This window comes from Euprymna scolopes, chromosome 35 (assembly GCF_053919585.1).
Source record: "Euprymna scolopes isolate OS-2025 chromosome 35, ASM5391958v1, whole genome shotgun sequence".
NCBI lineage: Eukaryota > Metazoa > Mollusca > Cephalopoda > Sepiida > Sepiolidae > Euprymna > Euprymna scolopes.
The window spans coordinates 67,200,407-67,220,121 of NC_136516.1; the positions used below are offsets into that span (position 1 = coordinate 67,200,407).

Consider the following 19,715-nt stretch of genomic DNA (forward strand, 5'->3'; position numbering starts at 1 on the left):
TCTGCACTCCTTTCGCACAACAAAAACGACCCATTTCTCGAACAGATTGTGATGTGTAATGAGGAGTGGATCCTCTACAACCGGCGACGTTCGGTACAGTGGCTGGATGCCGGAGAAGCTCCACAACACTTCCCGAAGCCGAAATTGCATCAAAAGGGGCTATGGTGACTGTTTGATAATCAGCGGATGAGCTTATCAATCATAGTGTCTTGAATCCGGGCGAAATGATTACGGCGGAGAAGTACTGCCAACAAATTGACCAAATGCTCCAGAAGCTCCACTTATGTGCCCTAGATTGGTTAATATGAAGGGACTAATATTCCTCTATGACAACGCTCGCCCGCATGTTGCTCAATTGACCTGCAGAAGCTGAACAAATTGGGCTACAAGAGTCTGCCTCATCCGCCAAATTCCCCGGACCTCTTGCCCACCGATTATCATTTTCTTAAGCATCTCGACAACTTCCTGCACGAAAAATGCTTCAAAAGTCGAGATGATACCGAATTGGCCTTTAATGATTTCATTGCTTTCAGGACTCCGGATTTCTCATGGTTTTTATCTCGATTAATAATTTTTTTTGTGAAAGAAGTTATGATCTTTTGAAGTTGAACATCAAAAAACAAATTTTTGCACCAAGCTTATACTTACATGTAAAATGATCAGATTATAAAGAGAAGATTGTGACAATTATTACTAACTGATTTACAGATTCCTTAGATTAAATTATTATCTCTAGAAAAAAATGATGCCTTACTATAGTTCTATTTCTCGTAATAATATATCTCAAGCAGTCCTTTATATTTGGCTAGAAAAATATTTCTTTCTTATGTTACGGTTTAATCGGATCTAATTATTCTCTTGAAAGACATTGTATTGTTTGCTTATGTGATGAATTTCCACGGGTTCTGCTAGTATTTATTTCCCTATCTAATTTACGTCTTTACTGTTTGCAAATTAGTAACAATATATGTAAATCTATATTAATATATTAATTAGCTAAAGAAAAAGCGAGTCATTGTTTCAGTACATACTCGCAGAGATATTAAATATATTAGAGATTAATTCAGCAAACAGAGTGGGAAGCAGTGAGAGACACAAATAAGAAAAATGAAAATGAAATATTTTCGAACATAACTCAATCTTTGAACCAAAGAATATTTTGCACGTATTTTGTCTAATTAAATTATATAAAAAAAAATTGTCTAATTAAATTATATAAAAAAAAAATTGTCTAATTAAATTATATTTAAAAAAATTGTCTAATTAAATTATATTAAAAAAAATTGTCTAATTAAATTATATAAAAAAATTTGTCTAATTAAATTATATAAAAAAATTTGTCTAATTAAATTATATAAAAAACATTTGTCTAATTAAATTATATAAAAAAAATTGTCTAATAAAATTATATAAAAAAATTTGTCTAATTAAATTATATAAAAAAAATTGTCTAATTAAATTATATAAAAAGAAATTTGTCTAATTAAATTATATAAAAAAAAATTATCTAATTAAATTATATAAAAAAAACAGCAGAGGAACAAATGTTGATTCCCTTATCTTTATCATAATAAGAAATGAAAATGGTTTATAATTTGACGTGTATCTTTCGTCACTCTTACATAAGTTCCTAGCAACCGAGTTGAGAGAAAAGTGTTTGAATCACATCGTGAAGCCCGACTCCTAGCGCCAAAACATCGGCGATCTCTATTTAAGGGTTATATAATACATATACTATCTTCTTTTTTTCGTCTTCTTCATTCTTCTTAAAACCTTCATTGTTACAACTATTCCTTTCACAGTTTTTAATTTACATTTTGTCTTCTATTGTCAGCTTGGCGATGATTTGAAGGTGGGCAACATGGAATTGGAAGAGGTGCGCTCAATGTTTTCTGAGAACCCTACTGCAGAAATCGGAACTTCACTTTTTGAACTCTACTTGGAACTGCAGGAATTTTGCAAATTTAAAAGATTTATTCCAGAAAAGTGAGTCCTTTTATTATTTGATTGGTTCGAAAACTTTGGAATATTTTTGGTTAATTAATCCTAACTTCTAAACACTTCGCATCTATCAAGTTTTGATTTCTTTCCCGTATATTTTCCATAACACCTTCATAATACAATGAAAAAGATAGACTATCAGAATAAAATCCAAACGAATGTATAAAAACACAAGACATACTCCATACGTCTCTCTGGCAATGTACAGACAAACCAAAATGTTGTGACATATACTTCTGCATACTCTGTATTCCTGATATTTTACCATTTTAAAAACTGATGAGTCTTAGGTTTTTATGATGGCCACTAAGAACAGCATATGAGATGCCTGCAATATGTTTCCAGACTTTTTCGTATCGGCATTTCGTATAGTAGTCATAAAACTCTAGTCCCCTTCGAAGTAATCTCCTCTGGCTGCAATGCATTTGTACCCCCACAACAACTTATAGAAGCTTCCATGGAAGTCCTCTTGTGTGAGCGTGTCAATGATACTCATCACAGCCTCTTTCATCTCTATCGTCTCATGATGACAACCTCTGGATTTTTTTGTTTTTGTTTTTTTTACTTAGGAAATAATCAAAAGTCACAGGGAGCAAGGTCTGGACTATAGAGAGAGTTAGTAACTGTCTTGATACTCATTTTGGTCAAGTAGTCTGTGACAAGAATGGAATTATGGACTAGTGTATTGTCCTGGTGGAAATGCCACTGGCCCGATTTGAAGGGTGATGACCTCTTCTGACGGAATCTCTTCCTGAACTCCCTTAAAACCTCAACATTCGTATTCTTTGTTGACTTTCTGCTGTCAGAAAACGAGATCATCATAAGTTTCTGGGTGGATTTGCTCTGTCTGACTTTCTTTGGTCTGGGAGAGCCAGCATGCTTTCATTGGGAACTCTGTCTTTTAGTCTCTGGGTCATAGCAGTAGATCCAGCTTTCATTACAGGTCACGGGAGCATCAAGAACTGCAGGATCTGAATTGATCAACTTGACCATCTCCCTGCTGTCATGACATCTTTCTTTCTGATCTCCTCTGAGCACCCTTCGGACAAACTTCGCGCAAATGTCCCAAATCTTCAGTGTTTACAGTTTCCCACACCGACATTAAACGGTGCACTTATTGTCTTTATAGATACACGACGGTCCTTCTCCATGAAATCATGAAATTCTTTATTTCGCTAACCGAATCTGGTATTCTGATTTCCTTACTCTTCACAAGCCTCTCATCATCCCTCACAGATGTCTACATTAAAGATGTGCTACTTAAAAACTGATACTCGATTCATGTAAGATGGCCCAAAAGCATTCCATGCGTTTCTGTGGCATTTTTCCCCGGTTTAAAACAGAACTTCATTGCATATCGTCTTTCTAAATTGTCCTCACATCCGGATTGCATTTTTGAAATTCCCCAGCTGTAACAATCAAGCTTGAGTAGGGGGTATTCCAATTCCTGGTGTAGATGTTCATTTGAATCTGGAATCATAAAAAATGGTTAGTCAGATGTATAGCAATATCATACTAAATTTTCAAGAGTCTATGACAATTATAAATGCCTGTACAAAAAACTATGGAAACGTACTGAAAGCACCTCGTATCTATGCATCAAATTGCGAAGAATCAGAAGTTGAAATTCTGTCAAAATTTCACTTTAACCGATCTTCTCATGGTCAAGATTAGAAAATTCATACTCAAGGTTAGAAAAGATTCTCATTGACATAAATATTGCCTAGTTCAACAAAACGCATGGGAAGAATATTGAAGATTACATCCAAAATAAGAACAGTGGTTCGAATAATCTAAATAATATGAATTTCACGGACCAATTGTGAAAAACTAGAGATTGATGATTGTGTAATTTATGAAGTGAGCGCAACTTATTTGAAGAACGATTTATACATTTATAAAAATTGATTGTTAGAAATAAATATTGATGTATTTTCTGAATCCCACTTTCGAAGATAAGAATAAATTTATTTTGTAATTTTATTCATAATCTTTCAACTTCGATAATAGGTATGAATCGTCTATACGAAAATATTAGTATTTGTTTATATTATACATTCCCTTTTGGAGATTTTTTAGGGATTGTTTAGTGTTATGAACCTACTTACTAGTGTCTTTCTTTAAGATGTCGGGAGTAAAATAGTAAAATTTTAAGGCCATTTTATTATGAAAGTTTTGTCACCATCCATTTCCTTTGTGGTGGTCCCTTCAGCTTTGTCGATATGCGATGAACTTTACTCGTCACATAAAATTTGTGATGTTTTTATGGACAACATTTACTTTGCAATCGACCTCGTAGATCTTCTAAGATTATTACTAACGGCGTGCTATGCTTGTCGAATAAGTTCAGAGCATGCTATCCTCTTGGATTTAATAAAGGGTTTCTGTTCGAAATTTTGTGCAAATCCTCGAGTTCGACAGAAAGATTTCTAATTTTTTAGGAAATACACATGAAAAAGATTAGAGGTTATACCGACTGACGCGTTGTAAAAAAATAACACTCAAGATAAAAACTGTGGTTCGAATAATTCAAATAATACAAATTAGCAATCTGTTATTGTCAAATAATACAAATTAGCAATCTGTTATTGTCAAATAATACAAATTAGCAATCTGTTATTGTCGATGGTTAAGGAAAACTTACACGTGCGCAGATGTCAGATGGAATTTTATATTTTTGCGCTAAAACGTAGTAGATTGATAACCGCGTAGATGAAAGTACTTTCCATCGCAGTCGCTCTGGTTCACACAGTCAATCACTTTGTAGTAACTACTCTCTCGTTCCGAATTGGTAGCAGTATTCATAATGTGTGGAAGAATTCATTCATAGGTAAGTCTCTACAATAAACTCATCATCTCAAAATAGGGAAGGTGTCAAGATTGAAATAAATTCAGTAAGATGGCCGAACTTCTGACAAAAAAAAACTAATTTCGGGATTAATTTCCTACAATTTAAGAACTGATTGTAAAATACATACGGCGTGTATTATTATGAGAACTGTTGAGTGATACATTAAATGCTGCTAAGGTTGCAGGATGTTGAGTAACATTTTCAATAATGGATGAACGATAATGAACATGCATCATTAATTAGTCTTTATTTTCGGATGAAAATAGATATACAATTATTATTATTATTATTATTATTATTATTATTATTATTATTATTACTATTATTATTATTATTATTATTAACAGCACAACTGAGAACTAATTTACCATTCGCTTAATAATAGTGTATAACTTAACGAGGAACAGAAAGGATGCCACAAAAGAAAAAGAGGAACACATGCTCTACTATACATAGACCAAAAGATTCTGAAAGAGGTAAATGTAGAAAATAGAATATGCATGGCATGGATCGACGACATGACAGCATTCGACAGGATCCCTCAAGCATGGATAATAGAATGCCAGAGAATGTACAAAATGCCAGGCAAGATTATCAATTTGATTGAAAAAGCAATGAAAACATAGAAGCTAAAACTGAGAGCTTAATCGTAATACATAAAAATACAAAGAGGTATCTTCCAAGAATATTTTCTGTCACCACTATATTTCATCGTAACTATGATACCCCTTAACAATATATTAATAAACATGCTAAGTCGGATATAAGTAATACAGATGATGGAATACACCATGGATGACTTGAAACATTTTGTAAGAAACAAACAGAAACTGGAGTCCCTAATAAACACAACCGGAATCTTCGGCCAGGATATCCGAATGGAATTTGGTACGAAAAGTTGCGAACTGTTAATCATAAGAAGAGGAAATTGGAGGCAACGGAAGTACCCAAGCAAGTTAGCATGACACTTACAAATATTTGGGAGTTTTAGAAGCAGACAACATCAAGGCAACAGAAATGACTGAGAAAATTCGAAAGAACAGGAAAATTCCTAGAAACTAAACTATATAGTTTAAACCTACTAAAAGGTATAAGCGCATGGGTAGTATCACTAGTAGGATATTAGGGACTGTTTATAGGCTGAACCAAAGAAGAACTGAAGCATCTCGACCAGAAGGCCAGGAAACTTATGACCATGCACAACGCACTGCATCCAAAGGGTGATGATGACCAACTCTACATGAAAGTGAAAGATGGGGAAGAAGAAGTTTGTATAGAAGACTGTATAAATGACGCAAAAGGGAATTATAAAAATACATAATGCAGAATACAGAAAAGATTATTGCCGCAACAAGAGATACTGAAAAAATGAACAAGACAGAATAAGAGGGGCAAAGGATAAGACGGGAAGAAAATGGAAAGAGAAACAGCTATACGGATGATTAATAAGGATGACAAAAAATGAGATTAACGAAAACACATAGACATGGTTACAAAAAGGATCCTAAGCAGAAAAACTGAATCTCTAATAACAGCCGCATAAGATGACGCGATTAAAACAAAACGCATTATAGCAAACAGTAAATATAGACTCTGTAGATCAAGAGACAAAACGATAAACCACATACTAAGTGAGTGTAGCACACTAGGGATTATGCAGACAACTCAAACACCCAGACAAATTGTACAAGCACAAATCGGTAGCGGTATTTGAAAATGAAAATCACAAAATCTTATGGGACATAAACGTACAAATAGATAAACCCATCTAAGCAAGAAGATCAAATGCCATAATTGTTAACAAGAGGGAAAAGTCTTGTCAAATCGTAGATTTGGCCGTTCCAGCAGACCACAGGATGAATATTAAGGAGACGGATAATAAGAGCAAATACACAGTTGTCCAGAGAGCTGAAAAGAATATGGAAATTAAGATAACACGAATAATAGTAGCGGAACAATCGAGATAAACTTTTAAAGAAGAATGGGAGAGATTAGTATCAAATTGGCTAAAAATACAACGGATAACAATTATGAAAACGGCTGAAATATTAATGAAAACCCTTGAATGCAGTGACTAATACACATAAGTTACAAACACTAACCCTATATAAACTAAAATAAAGTAAGAAAAAAAACGATAGAGGAACATTACATGTAAACAAGAAACCTGAAACAACACAAAGTGGAACGATGAAAGTGTCGCCCTAAACAAAAGAACACTACAGCTTTATTTTAAAACTTTTATTGAAAAAAATCAATTCAGACAACTTGATTATGTAGTAATTGTATGTTCTCAAACGTTTTTTTTACGTTTGCAATATCACTTTCCTTAGTCTGTGCCACTTAATCTTAAGATGGCGTTTTAAAACGGCACTTAAGTTTTGTCGATATTTCCTACCGACGAGTGGGGGGGGGGGGAGAAAAGACGTTTAGCTTGCAACGAAAAATTACCTCGTTGCTTACAAGCAAACGTATTCTTGTAAATATAACGCGCTGTTAACAGTTGTCGTACCGGTCTGATAGATCTCTAACAACGACAAGAACAAACTACAACAACAACAAGCCTCCAAAGGTGACTCTTTTTATAGTCTCAATCTCTCGTTCAGCGAGATTGAAACGAGACTGGAATGTCTATTTAAGCTATAAGGAATAGACATCCTATTTTCTTCATTAACAAACACCAGGCCGGGCCGTTCACAGCCATGAGTGTCTTTCCCTTCCCACCGAGCCACCCTCGGTAAGTCAATCAATTTAATTATCACAGTTTCTAATACTAATTTCGTCAATCTATCGTGCTTAATTTTAAAATAGCATTTTCTCAGTTTGTCTGTCACACGTACGTTTGCAATAAACAAAATTTCCTCTGTTCGTCAAGATTTATTTTGAAATAGCATTTCAAGGCTCCGATTCAATAGATATTATTTCATTCGTGTATTTTATACCGATCTACACTCCCACTCTCCATTGCGGTTGATTTTTCTTCTGAGCCCATAAAATCGTGAATGTGGCTTTGAGCTAAATTTAGGTTGGATTAACGATTGTGTGTTCTTCCTGTTTGTCTTCTGGTTCTGTAAGAGCGTTCTCTGCAATTAAATCGACACAATTTCGCGTTCCTTGTTTTCAAAGAGATAATGGCGGTCAATATCTTTGAAAGGGAACGAATATAAAACACCCAATCGCGATGCAGAATATAACTCATTTCACAAAGATGTCGGCTAAAGAGATTCTCTCACATGAGATTTCCATCAATATTCAATTTCCAATTTTATTCCTGCTGTTCTACTGAATAAAGCCATGAACAGTTGAAATATAAATAAATTAAAGACGTAAAATAAAATACAAGGATTTTAATAATGTAAATAAAGTCCCCACCATGAACACTTCCTTCAAAAACCACCAGAAAGGCGACGTTAGAGAGGAACCTAATTCTGGAAAGGATAATTCACTAAACGTTTGAAACTCTTCCTTCTACATAATGTAGTTTATTCTAAGCGTATACACACAATTATCTCAGTTGGTGAGATAATTGCGTTCGACTCTAGAGGGCGTATGGATCACGTTATTTTTTACGTTTTCTATGATATCACGTGACAATTGCTCGATAAAAAATATTCTAGCCCATTCTTTGTCATTACTTGATGGCATCCTCCGAGCCCGCGATTTATGCATGCCACGTGTTATCAATTAAATTCCTTTGATTTTTGCAGTTCTTTTGTCTAAACTATGGGTAATCAATGAACCAAATCAAAGCCTGTATACATACAGGTACCGGCTGTTTATATGGATTAGTCTTTTACTCGATTTTCGTTTATTCTCAACGTCGCCGTTTTATCTAGTGGCCGTCTCTCGTCTATCTAAATAACACGAATAAAACTTTTCATGCTTGAGAGACACAAGGGAACGTTCGTTGAGTTTTATTCAAGTTTGGAAAGTATTTACACTGGAGACATAGACTAATGTTATCTTAATAGTCATCTACTAACTTCCTAAGAAATGGGAAACGGACGGACACCGAAGTAATATTCGCTGATTATAAGTTTTCTACATCATGGGTCATGTCTCGTTCGTATGGCTTTCCGAAAGAGACTGATTTGAAAATCTTAGTTTTGTCTAGCTCGCAGAAGTGACGCCATTCGTTATATGCTTATAGGATTTGATTCCTGTTTTGTTGATGGCGTTTGACCTCAGACCTTCTGCCTCAATCTTACGTCACTTGTATCTGGGTACAATTCTGTTTGCAGATTAAGCTCATCCTGACATGCATTAAATGGGATCGTTGTCAAAATTCATAACAGCTAACTTCATCGCTACTGACGTTGGGCCCCTAATATGTACATATGTATGCGAGTTTATCGTCCTTACGTTACTGACACGTCATTATTTTTGCATCTTTTATTACGCGAATATTTATTGACATTAAAAATTCAATAAAACATAAAACAAAATTTGAAAAGTCGCATTTAAGAAAGTATTTAAATTATAAAATTAAATCAACAAAAATGCATTTCCGTTTCTTCATAATCAAATCATTTCACTTATGTTCTTAACATTTGAAAGAATTGAAATATTTAAAACATCAAATAGAAAGCCATTTCTGGATTTAAAATTCTTAGCAAATCTTCGTTTAATTTTAGGATTGAAAATTCTGCAAGTGATTTACATTCAATAATTTAATAAATAGAGGTTAAAACAACGAAATTAGTTTTGATGACTAAACGATGTCGTAATAATGAAATTAGACTGAAATAATAATGAAATAGTACTGAAATAATAATGAAATAATAGTGAAATAATAATGAAATTTCCAAATACTATTTTATTGAAAATTGGTAAAAAGGCGAAAGAGAAATGAAAGTAAATACTCCCGTACAACACAGATTAGATACATGTAGTAAGAAATAAAACAATTAAAAATCATACAACACAGATTGAATACATGTAGTAAGAAATAAAACAATTAAAAATCATACAACACAGATTGGATACATGTAGTAAGAAATAAAACAATTAAAAGTCATACAACACAGATTGGATACATGTAGTAAGAAATAAAACAATTAAAAATCATACAACACAGATTGGATACATGTAGTAAGAAATAAAACAATTAAAAATCATACAACACAGATTGGATACATGTAGTAAGAAATAAAACAATTAAAAATCATACAACACAGATTGGATACATGTAGTAAGAAATAAAACAACTAAAAGTCATACAACACAGATTGGATACATGTAGTAAGAAATAAAGCAATTAAAAATCATACAACACAGATTGGATACATGTAGTAAAAAATAAAGCAATTAAAAAGTCATACAACACAGATTGGATACATGTAGTAAGAAATAAAGCAATTAAAAATCATACAACACAGATTGGATACATGTAGTAAGAAATAAAACAATTAAAAATCATACAACACAGATTGGATACATGTAGTAAGAAATAAAACAATTAAAAATCATACAACACAGATTGGATACATGTAGTAAGAAATAAAACAATTAAAAATCATACAACACAGATTGGATACATGTAGTAAGAAATAAAACAATGAAAAATCATACAACACAGATTGGATACATGTAGTAAAAAATAAAACAATTAAAAATCATACAACACAGATTGGATACATGTAGTAAGAAATAAAGCAATAAAAATCATACAACACAGATTAGATGCATGTAGTAAGAAATAAAACAATTAAAAATCATACAACACAGATTGGATGCATGTAGTAAAAAATAAAACAATTAAAAGTCATACAACACAGATTGGATACATGTAGTAAAAAATAAAACAATTAAAAAGTCATACAACACAGATTGGATACATGTAGTAAGAAATAAAGCAATTAAAAATCATACAACACAGATTGGATACATGTAGTAAAAAATAAAACAATTAAAAATCATACAACACAGATTGGATACATGTAGTAAGAAATAAAGCAATTAAAAATCATACAACACAGATTGGATACATGTAGTAAAAAATAAAAAAATTAAAAATCATACAACACAGATTGGATACATGTAGTAAGAAATAAAACAATTAAAAATCATACAACACAGATTGGATACATGTAGTAAAAAATAAAACAATTAAAAATCATACAACACAGATTGGATACATGTAGTAAGAAATAAAGCAATTAAAAATCATACAACACAGATTAGATACATGTAGTAAAAAATAAAACAATTAAAAATCATACAACACAGATTGGATACATGTAGTAAAAAATAAAACAATTAAAAATCATACAACACAGATTGGATACATGTAGTAAAAAATAAAACAATTAAAAATCATACAACACAGATTGGATACATGTAGTAAGAAATAAAGCAATTAAAAATCATACAACACAGATTGGATACATGTAGTAAAAAATAAAACAATTAAAAAGTATAACAACACAGATTGGATACATGTAGTAAGAAATAAAGCAATTAAAAATCATACAACACAGATTGGATACATGTAGTAAAAAATAAAACAATTAAAAAGTCATACTACACAGATTAGATACATGTAGTAAGAAATAAAGCAATTAAAAATCATACAACACAGATTGGATACATGTAGTAAAAAATAAAACAATTAAAAAGTCATACAACACAGATTGGATACATGTAGTAAAAAATAAAACAATTAAAAATCATACAACACAGATTGGATACATGTAGTAAAAAATAAAACAATTAAAAATCATACAACACAGATTAGATACATGTAGTAAGAAATAAAACAATTAAAAATCATACAACACAGATTGGATACATGTAGTAAGAAATAAAACAATTAAAAATCATACAACACAGATTGGATACATGTAGTAAGAAATAAAGCAATTAAAAATCATACAACACAGATTGAATACGTGTAGTAAAAAATAAAACAATTAAAAATCATACAACACAGATTGGATACATGTAGTAAGAAATAAAGCAATTAAAAATCATACAACACAGATTGGATACATGTAGTAAGAAATAAAGCAATTAAAAATCATACAACACAGATTGGATACATGTAGTAAGAAATAAAACAATTAAAAATCATACAACACAGATTGGATACATGTAGTAAGAAATAAAGCAATTAAAAATCATACAACACAGATTGGATACATGTAGTAAAAAATAAAACAATTAAAAATCATACAACACAGATTGGATACATGTAGTAAGAAATAAAACAATTAAAAATCATACAACACAGATTGGATACATGTAGTAAAAAATAAAACAATTAAAAATCATACAACACAGATTGGATACATGTAGTAAAAAATAAAACAATTAAAAATCATACAACACAGATTAGATACATGTAGTAAGAAATAAAGCAATTAAAAATCATACAACACAGATTGGATACATGTAGTAAGAAATAAAACAATTAAAAATCATACAACACAGATTGGATACATGTAGTAAGAAATAAAGCAATTAAAAATCATACAACACAGATTGGATACATGTAGTAAAAAATAAAACAATTAAAAATCATACAACACAGATTGGATACATGTAGTAAGAAATAAAACAATTAAAAATCATACAACACAGATTAGATACATGTAGTAAGAAATAAAACAATTACAAATTATACAAACGTCAAAACCGGGGAAAATGCTGTTCGTCTCTACGATTGTATGTGTATAAACACATACAACCGAAGAGACGAACAGCACACATAACTAAATCAAGCCACCTTGAATAGATAGAAATATTTCTGTCATGCTTTCAAGGTCAATCTTATGTTGATTTATTTTTTTATTTGAATTTACATTAGCCTCGAAACAGGACGCCTATTATTTGAGGGTCTTCTTCGTTATATGCATTAAATAAAGTGTTTCTGTTGCAGGGAGCAGGACTCGCTCGGTATTACGAGGTACTATGAATGGTTTCGTTTTGCAGTACAGAAATGGTTGGTCATCGCTCAAGTCAAGGCCACTGCGAGAGTGACCAAGGCTGTTGAGGTTGATATGGTAAGTTACCATTGTTTCTAACATACGTTGCGTATATATATATATATATATATATATATATATATATATATATATATATATATATTACTACTTCATTTACTCACATAGAATTAATATACGAAAATATAAATTTATGCGTAAAATTTAAATATTTACTTCAAAAGTGCTCAATACGTAAATAGAGCTAGTTAGTAAGTTATAAAATATATATGGCGATTAAGCTACACTGAATATTCCGCGTTTCATCCACTCTGGGACTCTTCAAGCTTATGCGCGAATTTTGTGATTGTCTGTCGTTTTTAATAATATAGCTATGTTTGCTAGGTGTAGGGAGGTTTTTTAGCGATGTTTCGAAATTAACTCTTTCCATATCTATTTTATAAGTGGTGAAATAAATTCTTTGGAGAGTGCTCAACTGTTTCAGAAGCTAAGTATAACTACTTCATTTACTCACATGAAATTAATATACGAAAGTATAGATTTATGCGTAAACTTAAAGTATTTACTTCAAAAGTGCTCAATACGTAAGTAGAGCTAGTTAGTAAGTTATAAAATATATATGACGATTAAGCTACACTGAATATTCCGCGTTTCATCCACTCTAGAACTCTTCAGGCTTATGCGCGAATTTTGTGGTTGTCTGTCGTTTTTAATAATATAGCTATGCTATAGTTCTATATATATTGACGAAAATTGCCTTGAGTTTATATGTCTGTCCTCGAGGCGCTTGCCATCAGTTTTATCCCCCTCTACTTTGTGCAAGCAGATAAACCTTCGGTTACAATTGGAACTATTTGGGTGGGGGCACATTCCATTTAAGGTTTTGTTCTATCCTTTCGCATACTAGTATTAGTATTTCTACAAAAAAGGGTTTCTTTTCCTTCTTTCCTTGAAGAGTTTGTCTGACGAAAAGCGCTTCGGATTTTATTATATTTCGTGATTCTTTTAATCGACTTATTTATTTTATAACATCCGAATATGGTTTATTTCTTTTTCATCATCATATATATATATATATATATATATATATATATATATATATATATATATATATATATATATATATATAGTCATCCACATACATATATATTGTACTTTGTTTCTCTGCGTATGAGTTTGTTCTATATATATATATATATATATATATATATATATATATATAGATAGATAGATAGATAGATAGATAGATAGATAGATAGATATTGTAGTTTGTTTCTCTGTGTATGAGTTCGTTCTATATAGACTCCGAAACGACTGGGCTGTTTTTTTTTAATTTCACACCAATGTTCTTCATGTGTCTGGAAGTTTTATTGGCTAGGTTTTGGATCGAAATGCCTCTGATAAATATCGATAATCAGTAATCGAACAAAATTCAATTAAAGAAAAAACAGTTCGATTTTGACCAAAGCATGACAAGTGCATTTGAGAATCTTTATAGCTTCACAAGTAGAAGTAACTGGCGTATCAAATCATCAATAAGTTCTTTAATATGACAGAGGCACGTCTGAAATGAATGTTTCTGTTTAGAGCACAATTGAACTATGATATTTCACATTTACATTTTTACTTTAATTTGATCCATTATATAAAATAATTTTGTAAAATCAACAGTACGTTCTTTACAGAGCAATGTAGACTACAATGTTTTGATAACTAAGTCGCTGTGGGGAGATATGCGAAGCTTACTCCCAGTGCACCGCGGTGGGTCTTCGTCTAGAGCAGGCAATCAATCGATTTGATTGAAAAATGATTGATTTTACCGATTTCGATAGCAATAAAAGTATTGTAAATGTGAAAGATTCGTTGTATCCTCATAAAATCCGGGCTATGTCGGGTCTCCCTACTAGTATATATATATATATATATATATATATATATATATATATATATATATATATATAACTACTTCATTTACTCACATAAATTTAATATACGAAAGTATAGATTTATGCGTAAACTTTAAGTATTTACTTCAAAAGTGCTCAATACGTAGGTAGAGCTAGTTAGTAATTTATAAAATATATATGGCGATTAAGCTACACTGAATATTCTGCGTTTCATCCACTATAGGATTCGTCAGGCTTATGCGCGAATTCTGTGGTTGCTTCTTGTTTTTATATATGTTGAGGATTTCTAGTTAGCCAATCAGCTTTCTAGTATCCACCACGCCCCTTCCTATCAGCCAATGAGCATGCATTTTATCGAACAAATGATCTGTTTTAGAACTAGGTTAGTGGTTTAAGGTAGATCTTTTCCTTCCTTTTTATAAATATATATATATATATAAATATACCTATGTGTACACACATACATGCACATATATATACATATATATATATATACATATATGTTTGATCGTTTATTTATATTCATGTTTATTTAATTTATTTATTTGTTTGTTTTCTATTGTTATTGTTAGTTTTAAGGCTATTTTGTATCGCTATCCTAGAGTAAGTTTTATTTTGTGAGCACAGTTGTTTGCTATTTCTCGTCTACAGTTTAATAGATTTTGAGGTTCTTTAAAGTACAGGATAGCAAATTTTTCATGGAGGCATAATTTACATGGGTCGTCTAAATGTCTGCACGTGATAGCTTGTCTCGTTATTTTTCATTCGACTACCGGCGAATGTCCGCTTTCTTTGAGTTCCCAGTATTTATTCGCTAGTGTTGTTTTTATACGGTGTTTTTTATTTTTGAATGTACTTTTGTGGTCATAGTATCGGGTTTTGAAATCTAAGGAGGTCATGCCTATGTAATATTTCTTGTTATTCGGGTTTTCTTTCGCAAATATTGTTGCTTGATAAACTACACTTTTTGTTAGACATTTATTTTGGACTGGGCAAAGTGTGCGGTGCCTACAATTGCATTTATCTTGTTCGTTATTAGTATTTTTATTTATGGTATGGTTGTTCTTGTCCGGGGTTCGTTTGTTATTATTATTATTATTATTATTATTATTATTATTATTATTATTTCTGCTAGTGTTGGTTTTATTTCTGCCATGGTGTCTACTTTTTTTATTGTTTATTTTGTTGTTGTTTACATTGTTTTCATTTAGTATTTTGTTATTATGTGCTTTAATTATCATCTTATAATAATAATAATGTAAAGTTTTACGACGTTTATCCTTTAAATGGAATTTTGGAAAATTTACCTAATCAACATTTTCTCAGATGCATTCATTCAACATTGCTTTTTTGTCGTCTTCGTAAATCTAATGGGTTTTTCAATAATATGATAACGCATATATATATATATATATATATATATATATATATATATATATATATATATATATATATATATATTAGCCGGAAAGCTGTTAAAGAATCAAAATTGGAACTTGGCAGGCGTAAGTCGAATTAAAGCGCTCCTCTATGCATCCGCAAATATACATTTATTAGTCTTCGCGCGAAAGAGCAGGACACAAAATGTTTTTGATAATAATAATAATAATAATAATAATAATAATAATAATAATAATAATAATAATAATAATAACAACAAAGACTTTCGCTGGCGAGGGCTACTATTGACCGTAACCAGTTATACAGTCCTTTTGAAATTTTCATCTCTATTTTTCTCGTTATGTACTGAATATTTGTTAATGAAACCTATATGAAATATGTTCTTTATTAAATTTTAAAGATGTTCTATTCTTAAAGAAGTTAAAGAAAATGTAATCTAAAAATGTTATTTCAAAGTTTTTGTTAAAAAATTCAGATTTTCTCATTATTCAGACCTGTACTACAAAGAGGGAGTTGCAAAAATGAGTTTTGGTGTGAGGAGAAATACAAACTGAAACAGAGAGAAGGAGAGTTTTAAAATATAATCTTAAAAAGATAAGATACAAGTTAGAAAAGCATTTCATCCAAGGCATGAAAATTGTTAAACAAAATGTTTTACCGTAGGCTTTAAAAATAAAGGTACAAAATTCAATTTAAAATTTATTTATCTTCAAAGTGCATTTTTATAAATTTTACAAAGTAAGATATAAAAACTTAATTTAAATTGAATCAAAAAATTACCTTGGATATATTTTATGTAATGTACATTTGGTGCGCTTTAAAAACATTATCTTTTATGTAGCAATTAATGATATAGATATAAAATTTTCAATGATTTTTTAAAAAGTGCAACAGAATGTACATTACATAAAATAAATCCATGGTAATTTTTTTATTCAATTTAAATTAATTTTTATACCTTACTTTGTAAAATTTATAAAAGTGCACTTTCATATTGAATCTTGTACCTTTATTTTTAACGCCTATAATAAAAACATTTTGTTTAACAATTTTCATGCCTTGGATGAAATGATTTTCTAACTTGTACATAAAACTGGGTCAATTTTTGCAGTGTTTATATTTGCCATTAGTTCAAATGGTAACGAATAAGGCTAGAAAACTAAATGTTTTAGTATTAATTCTAGCTGATAGCACCCAAGTCATTTTTTTTAATTTTGATACCACTACTATATATCAAGTACAATATGAAATAGGAAATAGTTCTAACAAAATTTGCATGAATTAAAATATCATATTTAAGCATATTTTACAACCAGACAGCGCCAGAAGGTCTGCTAGTATATATGATTGTTAGTATATTAAGGCTAATTTTAAATTTAAATGCAGTTTAATGGTATGAGGTGCATTTTATTTCAGACATCTGTATACATTTGAATGTATGCTTAAATTATCTCTATCTTTTACTATTATATCAAAGGAACTTTGTATGTGTGTGTGTGTGTGTGTGTGTGTGTGTGTGTGTGTGTGTGTGTGTGTGTGTGTGTGTGTTCGTTTTATATAGACTTCAAAACGGCTGGGCCGATTTTTTTTTTTATTTTACACAAATGTACTTTATGTGTCAGAGAGTGTTCTTAGATTGCTTTTGTACCTAAATGCCTCCGATAATTATCAAAAAGTGATAATGAAAAAAACATTAAGATGGAACAGTTCGATTTTTACCAAATTTACCACTTTTACACAGTCTAACGTCACAAGTGTATTTGAGATGTTTTACCACTGCACAAACAAATGTGTCAGGCGTATAAAATCAACAGTATTCTTTGATAAGACAGGGGCGCGTTTTAAATGAATGTTTCTGGTTGTTGCACAACTGAACCATGATACTTAAATTTCTGATTTTAAACTTTAATTGAAGCTATTATATGAAAAACAGTTTTCGAAAGCCCACAGCAGATTCTCTACAGTGCAATGTACAATACAATGTATTTTAGATAAGGTCGAGGAGGTATATTAAGCTTTCTCCGGAGCAGGCAATCAATCGATTTAATTGAAAAAAGGACAATTCCGCCGATTTCGATGAAAATAAAAGTATTAGAAATGTGGAACATTTGTTGATTCTCATTTAATACCAGTCAATGTTGGGTCTCGCTGTTAGTATATATATATATATATATATATATATATATATATATATATATATATATATATATATATATACAGCTGACGTGCTGACTGTAATATCGCACAGGGTCAGTGAATTTATCGACTATAAATTCGTCTCTAGAACTATTTCTCTTGATGTATGAAAGGTATTCGATATAGTTTGTTACAATGGTTTTCTCCATAAATTTGTTAGGTATGAAATATCTGGGAATATCGTCAGAACCACTAAATCTTTTCAGTCAAATAGGTTTAACAAATTAGTTGTTGGTGCGCTGGAAATCGAAACTCAAAATATCAACGTCGGTGTATCTCATTCTTGCTCCTACTCTCTTTCTGATTTTCATAAATAATTTTTCAAATTGTATCTTGTGATAATTTGGTGATATTTAAATTGTATCTTGTGATAATTAGGTGATATTTTCGCAAATGACACAACTATCTATGGCAGCATATCGATGAGAACTGACCTAAAACTAAGCTTCTATCTTTTCACCACCGATGTTTATATGCCCCTCCGTTGATAAGCTCATATGACTGACTCTTATGCCAAACCGGAAATGGTAGAATTAAATAATCGTCATTACTAAGGTCGCTGCACTCTTCATCTCTTGACAGAGTATAAAACAAACTTAGCAATCTAATGGGGGTGATCTATTATCTTCTCTGCAACCCCTCCCACACAGAAAAGATATCGCTAGCCTCCCTCTACTGTATTGATATGCTCATAATAAGAGCTCGACTGAACTTCAATCCTTCTTCTCCCTCTATAAAACATTCACAGCAAGAACACGTCTTCTTACAACCACTGCAAAGAAATTTCCTTTTCTCTCACTCCTCGAACCACAGAAACAACGCAACTTCCAAGAACAAATTTTCTTCCTAGTGTGTCATGTCTATGGAACAAAATACCTTGAAGCTTCTCAACCGATTACAATACTTATTAAGCCCTCCTCTTGGATAAACAAGTTCTCATTAAGAGATCTTTTACCTATTTTTGCGGCTGTTTCCAATATCGCGTTATGGCACTGACGATCTCTTTAACCTTATCCTCGGATGGTCCTCAAGCTTTAATAAAAAGGTGACTCATTAGTGTACATATATATATATATATATATATATATATATATATATATATAATTTCTAAATACGGTACACTGCCTCTTTCAGTTCATGAAAAATCTGTTGAATTTGTAAAGTTGCATTTAAAAAGGTGTGATGTCTTAATTACCGTTTCATCGCCTATTCTGAAATGTTCGGAATAAATATTTTCAATCATTGTATTTGTTTACTTATTTCTACTTTCTTTATTGCGTTTGTTATTTCATTTGCTAAAATTAGATGAAGTTCTTCAGATGCAACATTGTCTATTACGAACACATTTTTTTAGGTAAATAAACGACACACGAGAACGACTGCACTGACTAATGTTATTAGATTCAGTGTAAAAAA

At 31.1% G+C, this 19,715-nt stretch overlaps 1 protein-coding gene across 1 annotated transcript in view; it reads left to right on the forward strand.

Moving 5' to 3' along the window:
• Window positions 1-19,715, forward strand: part of LOC145259891 (BAI1-associated protein 3-like) — a 2,054,292-nt gene that overhangs the window by 1,917,994 nt on the left and 116,583 nt on the right. Inside the window, exons 20-21 of the mRNA XM_080117785.1 lie at window positions 1,835-1,986; window positions 12,732-12,855. Of these exons, the coding sequence (XP_079973911.1) occupies window positions 1,835-1,986; window positions 12,732-12,855 (276 nt within the window). The remainder of the gene's footprint in view (window positions 1-1,834; window positions 1,987-12,731; window positions 12,856-19,715) is intronic.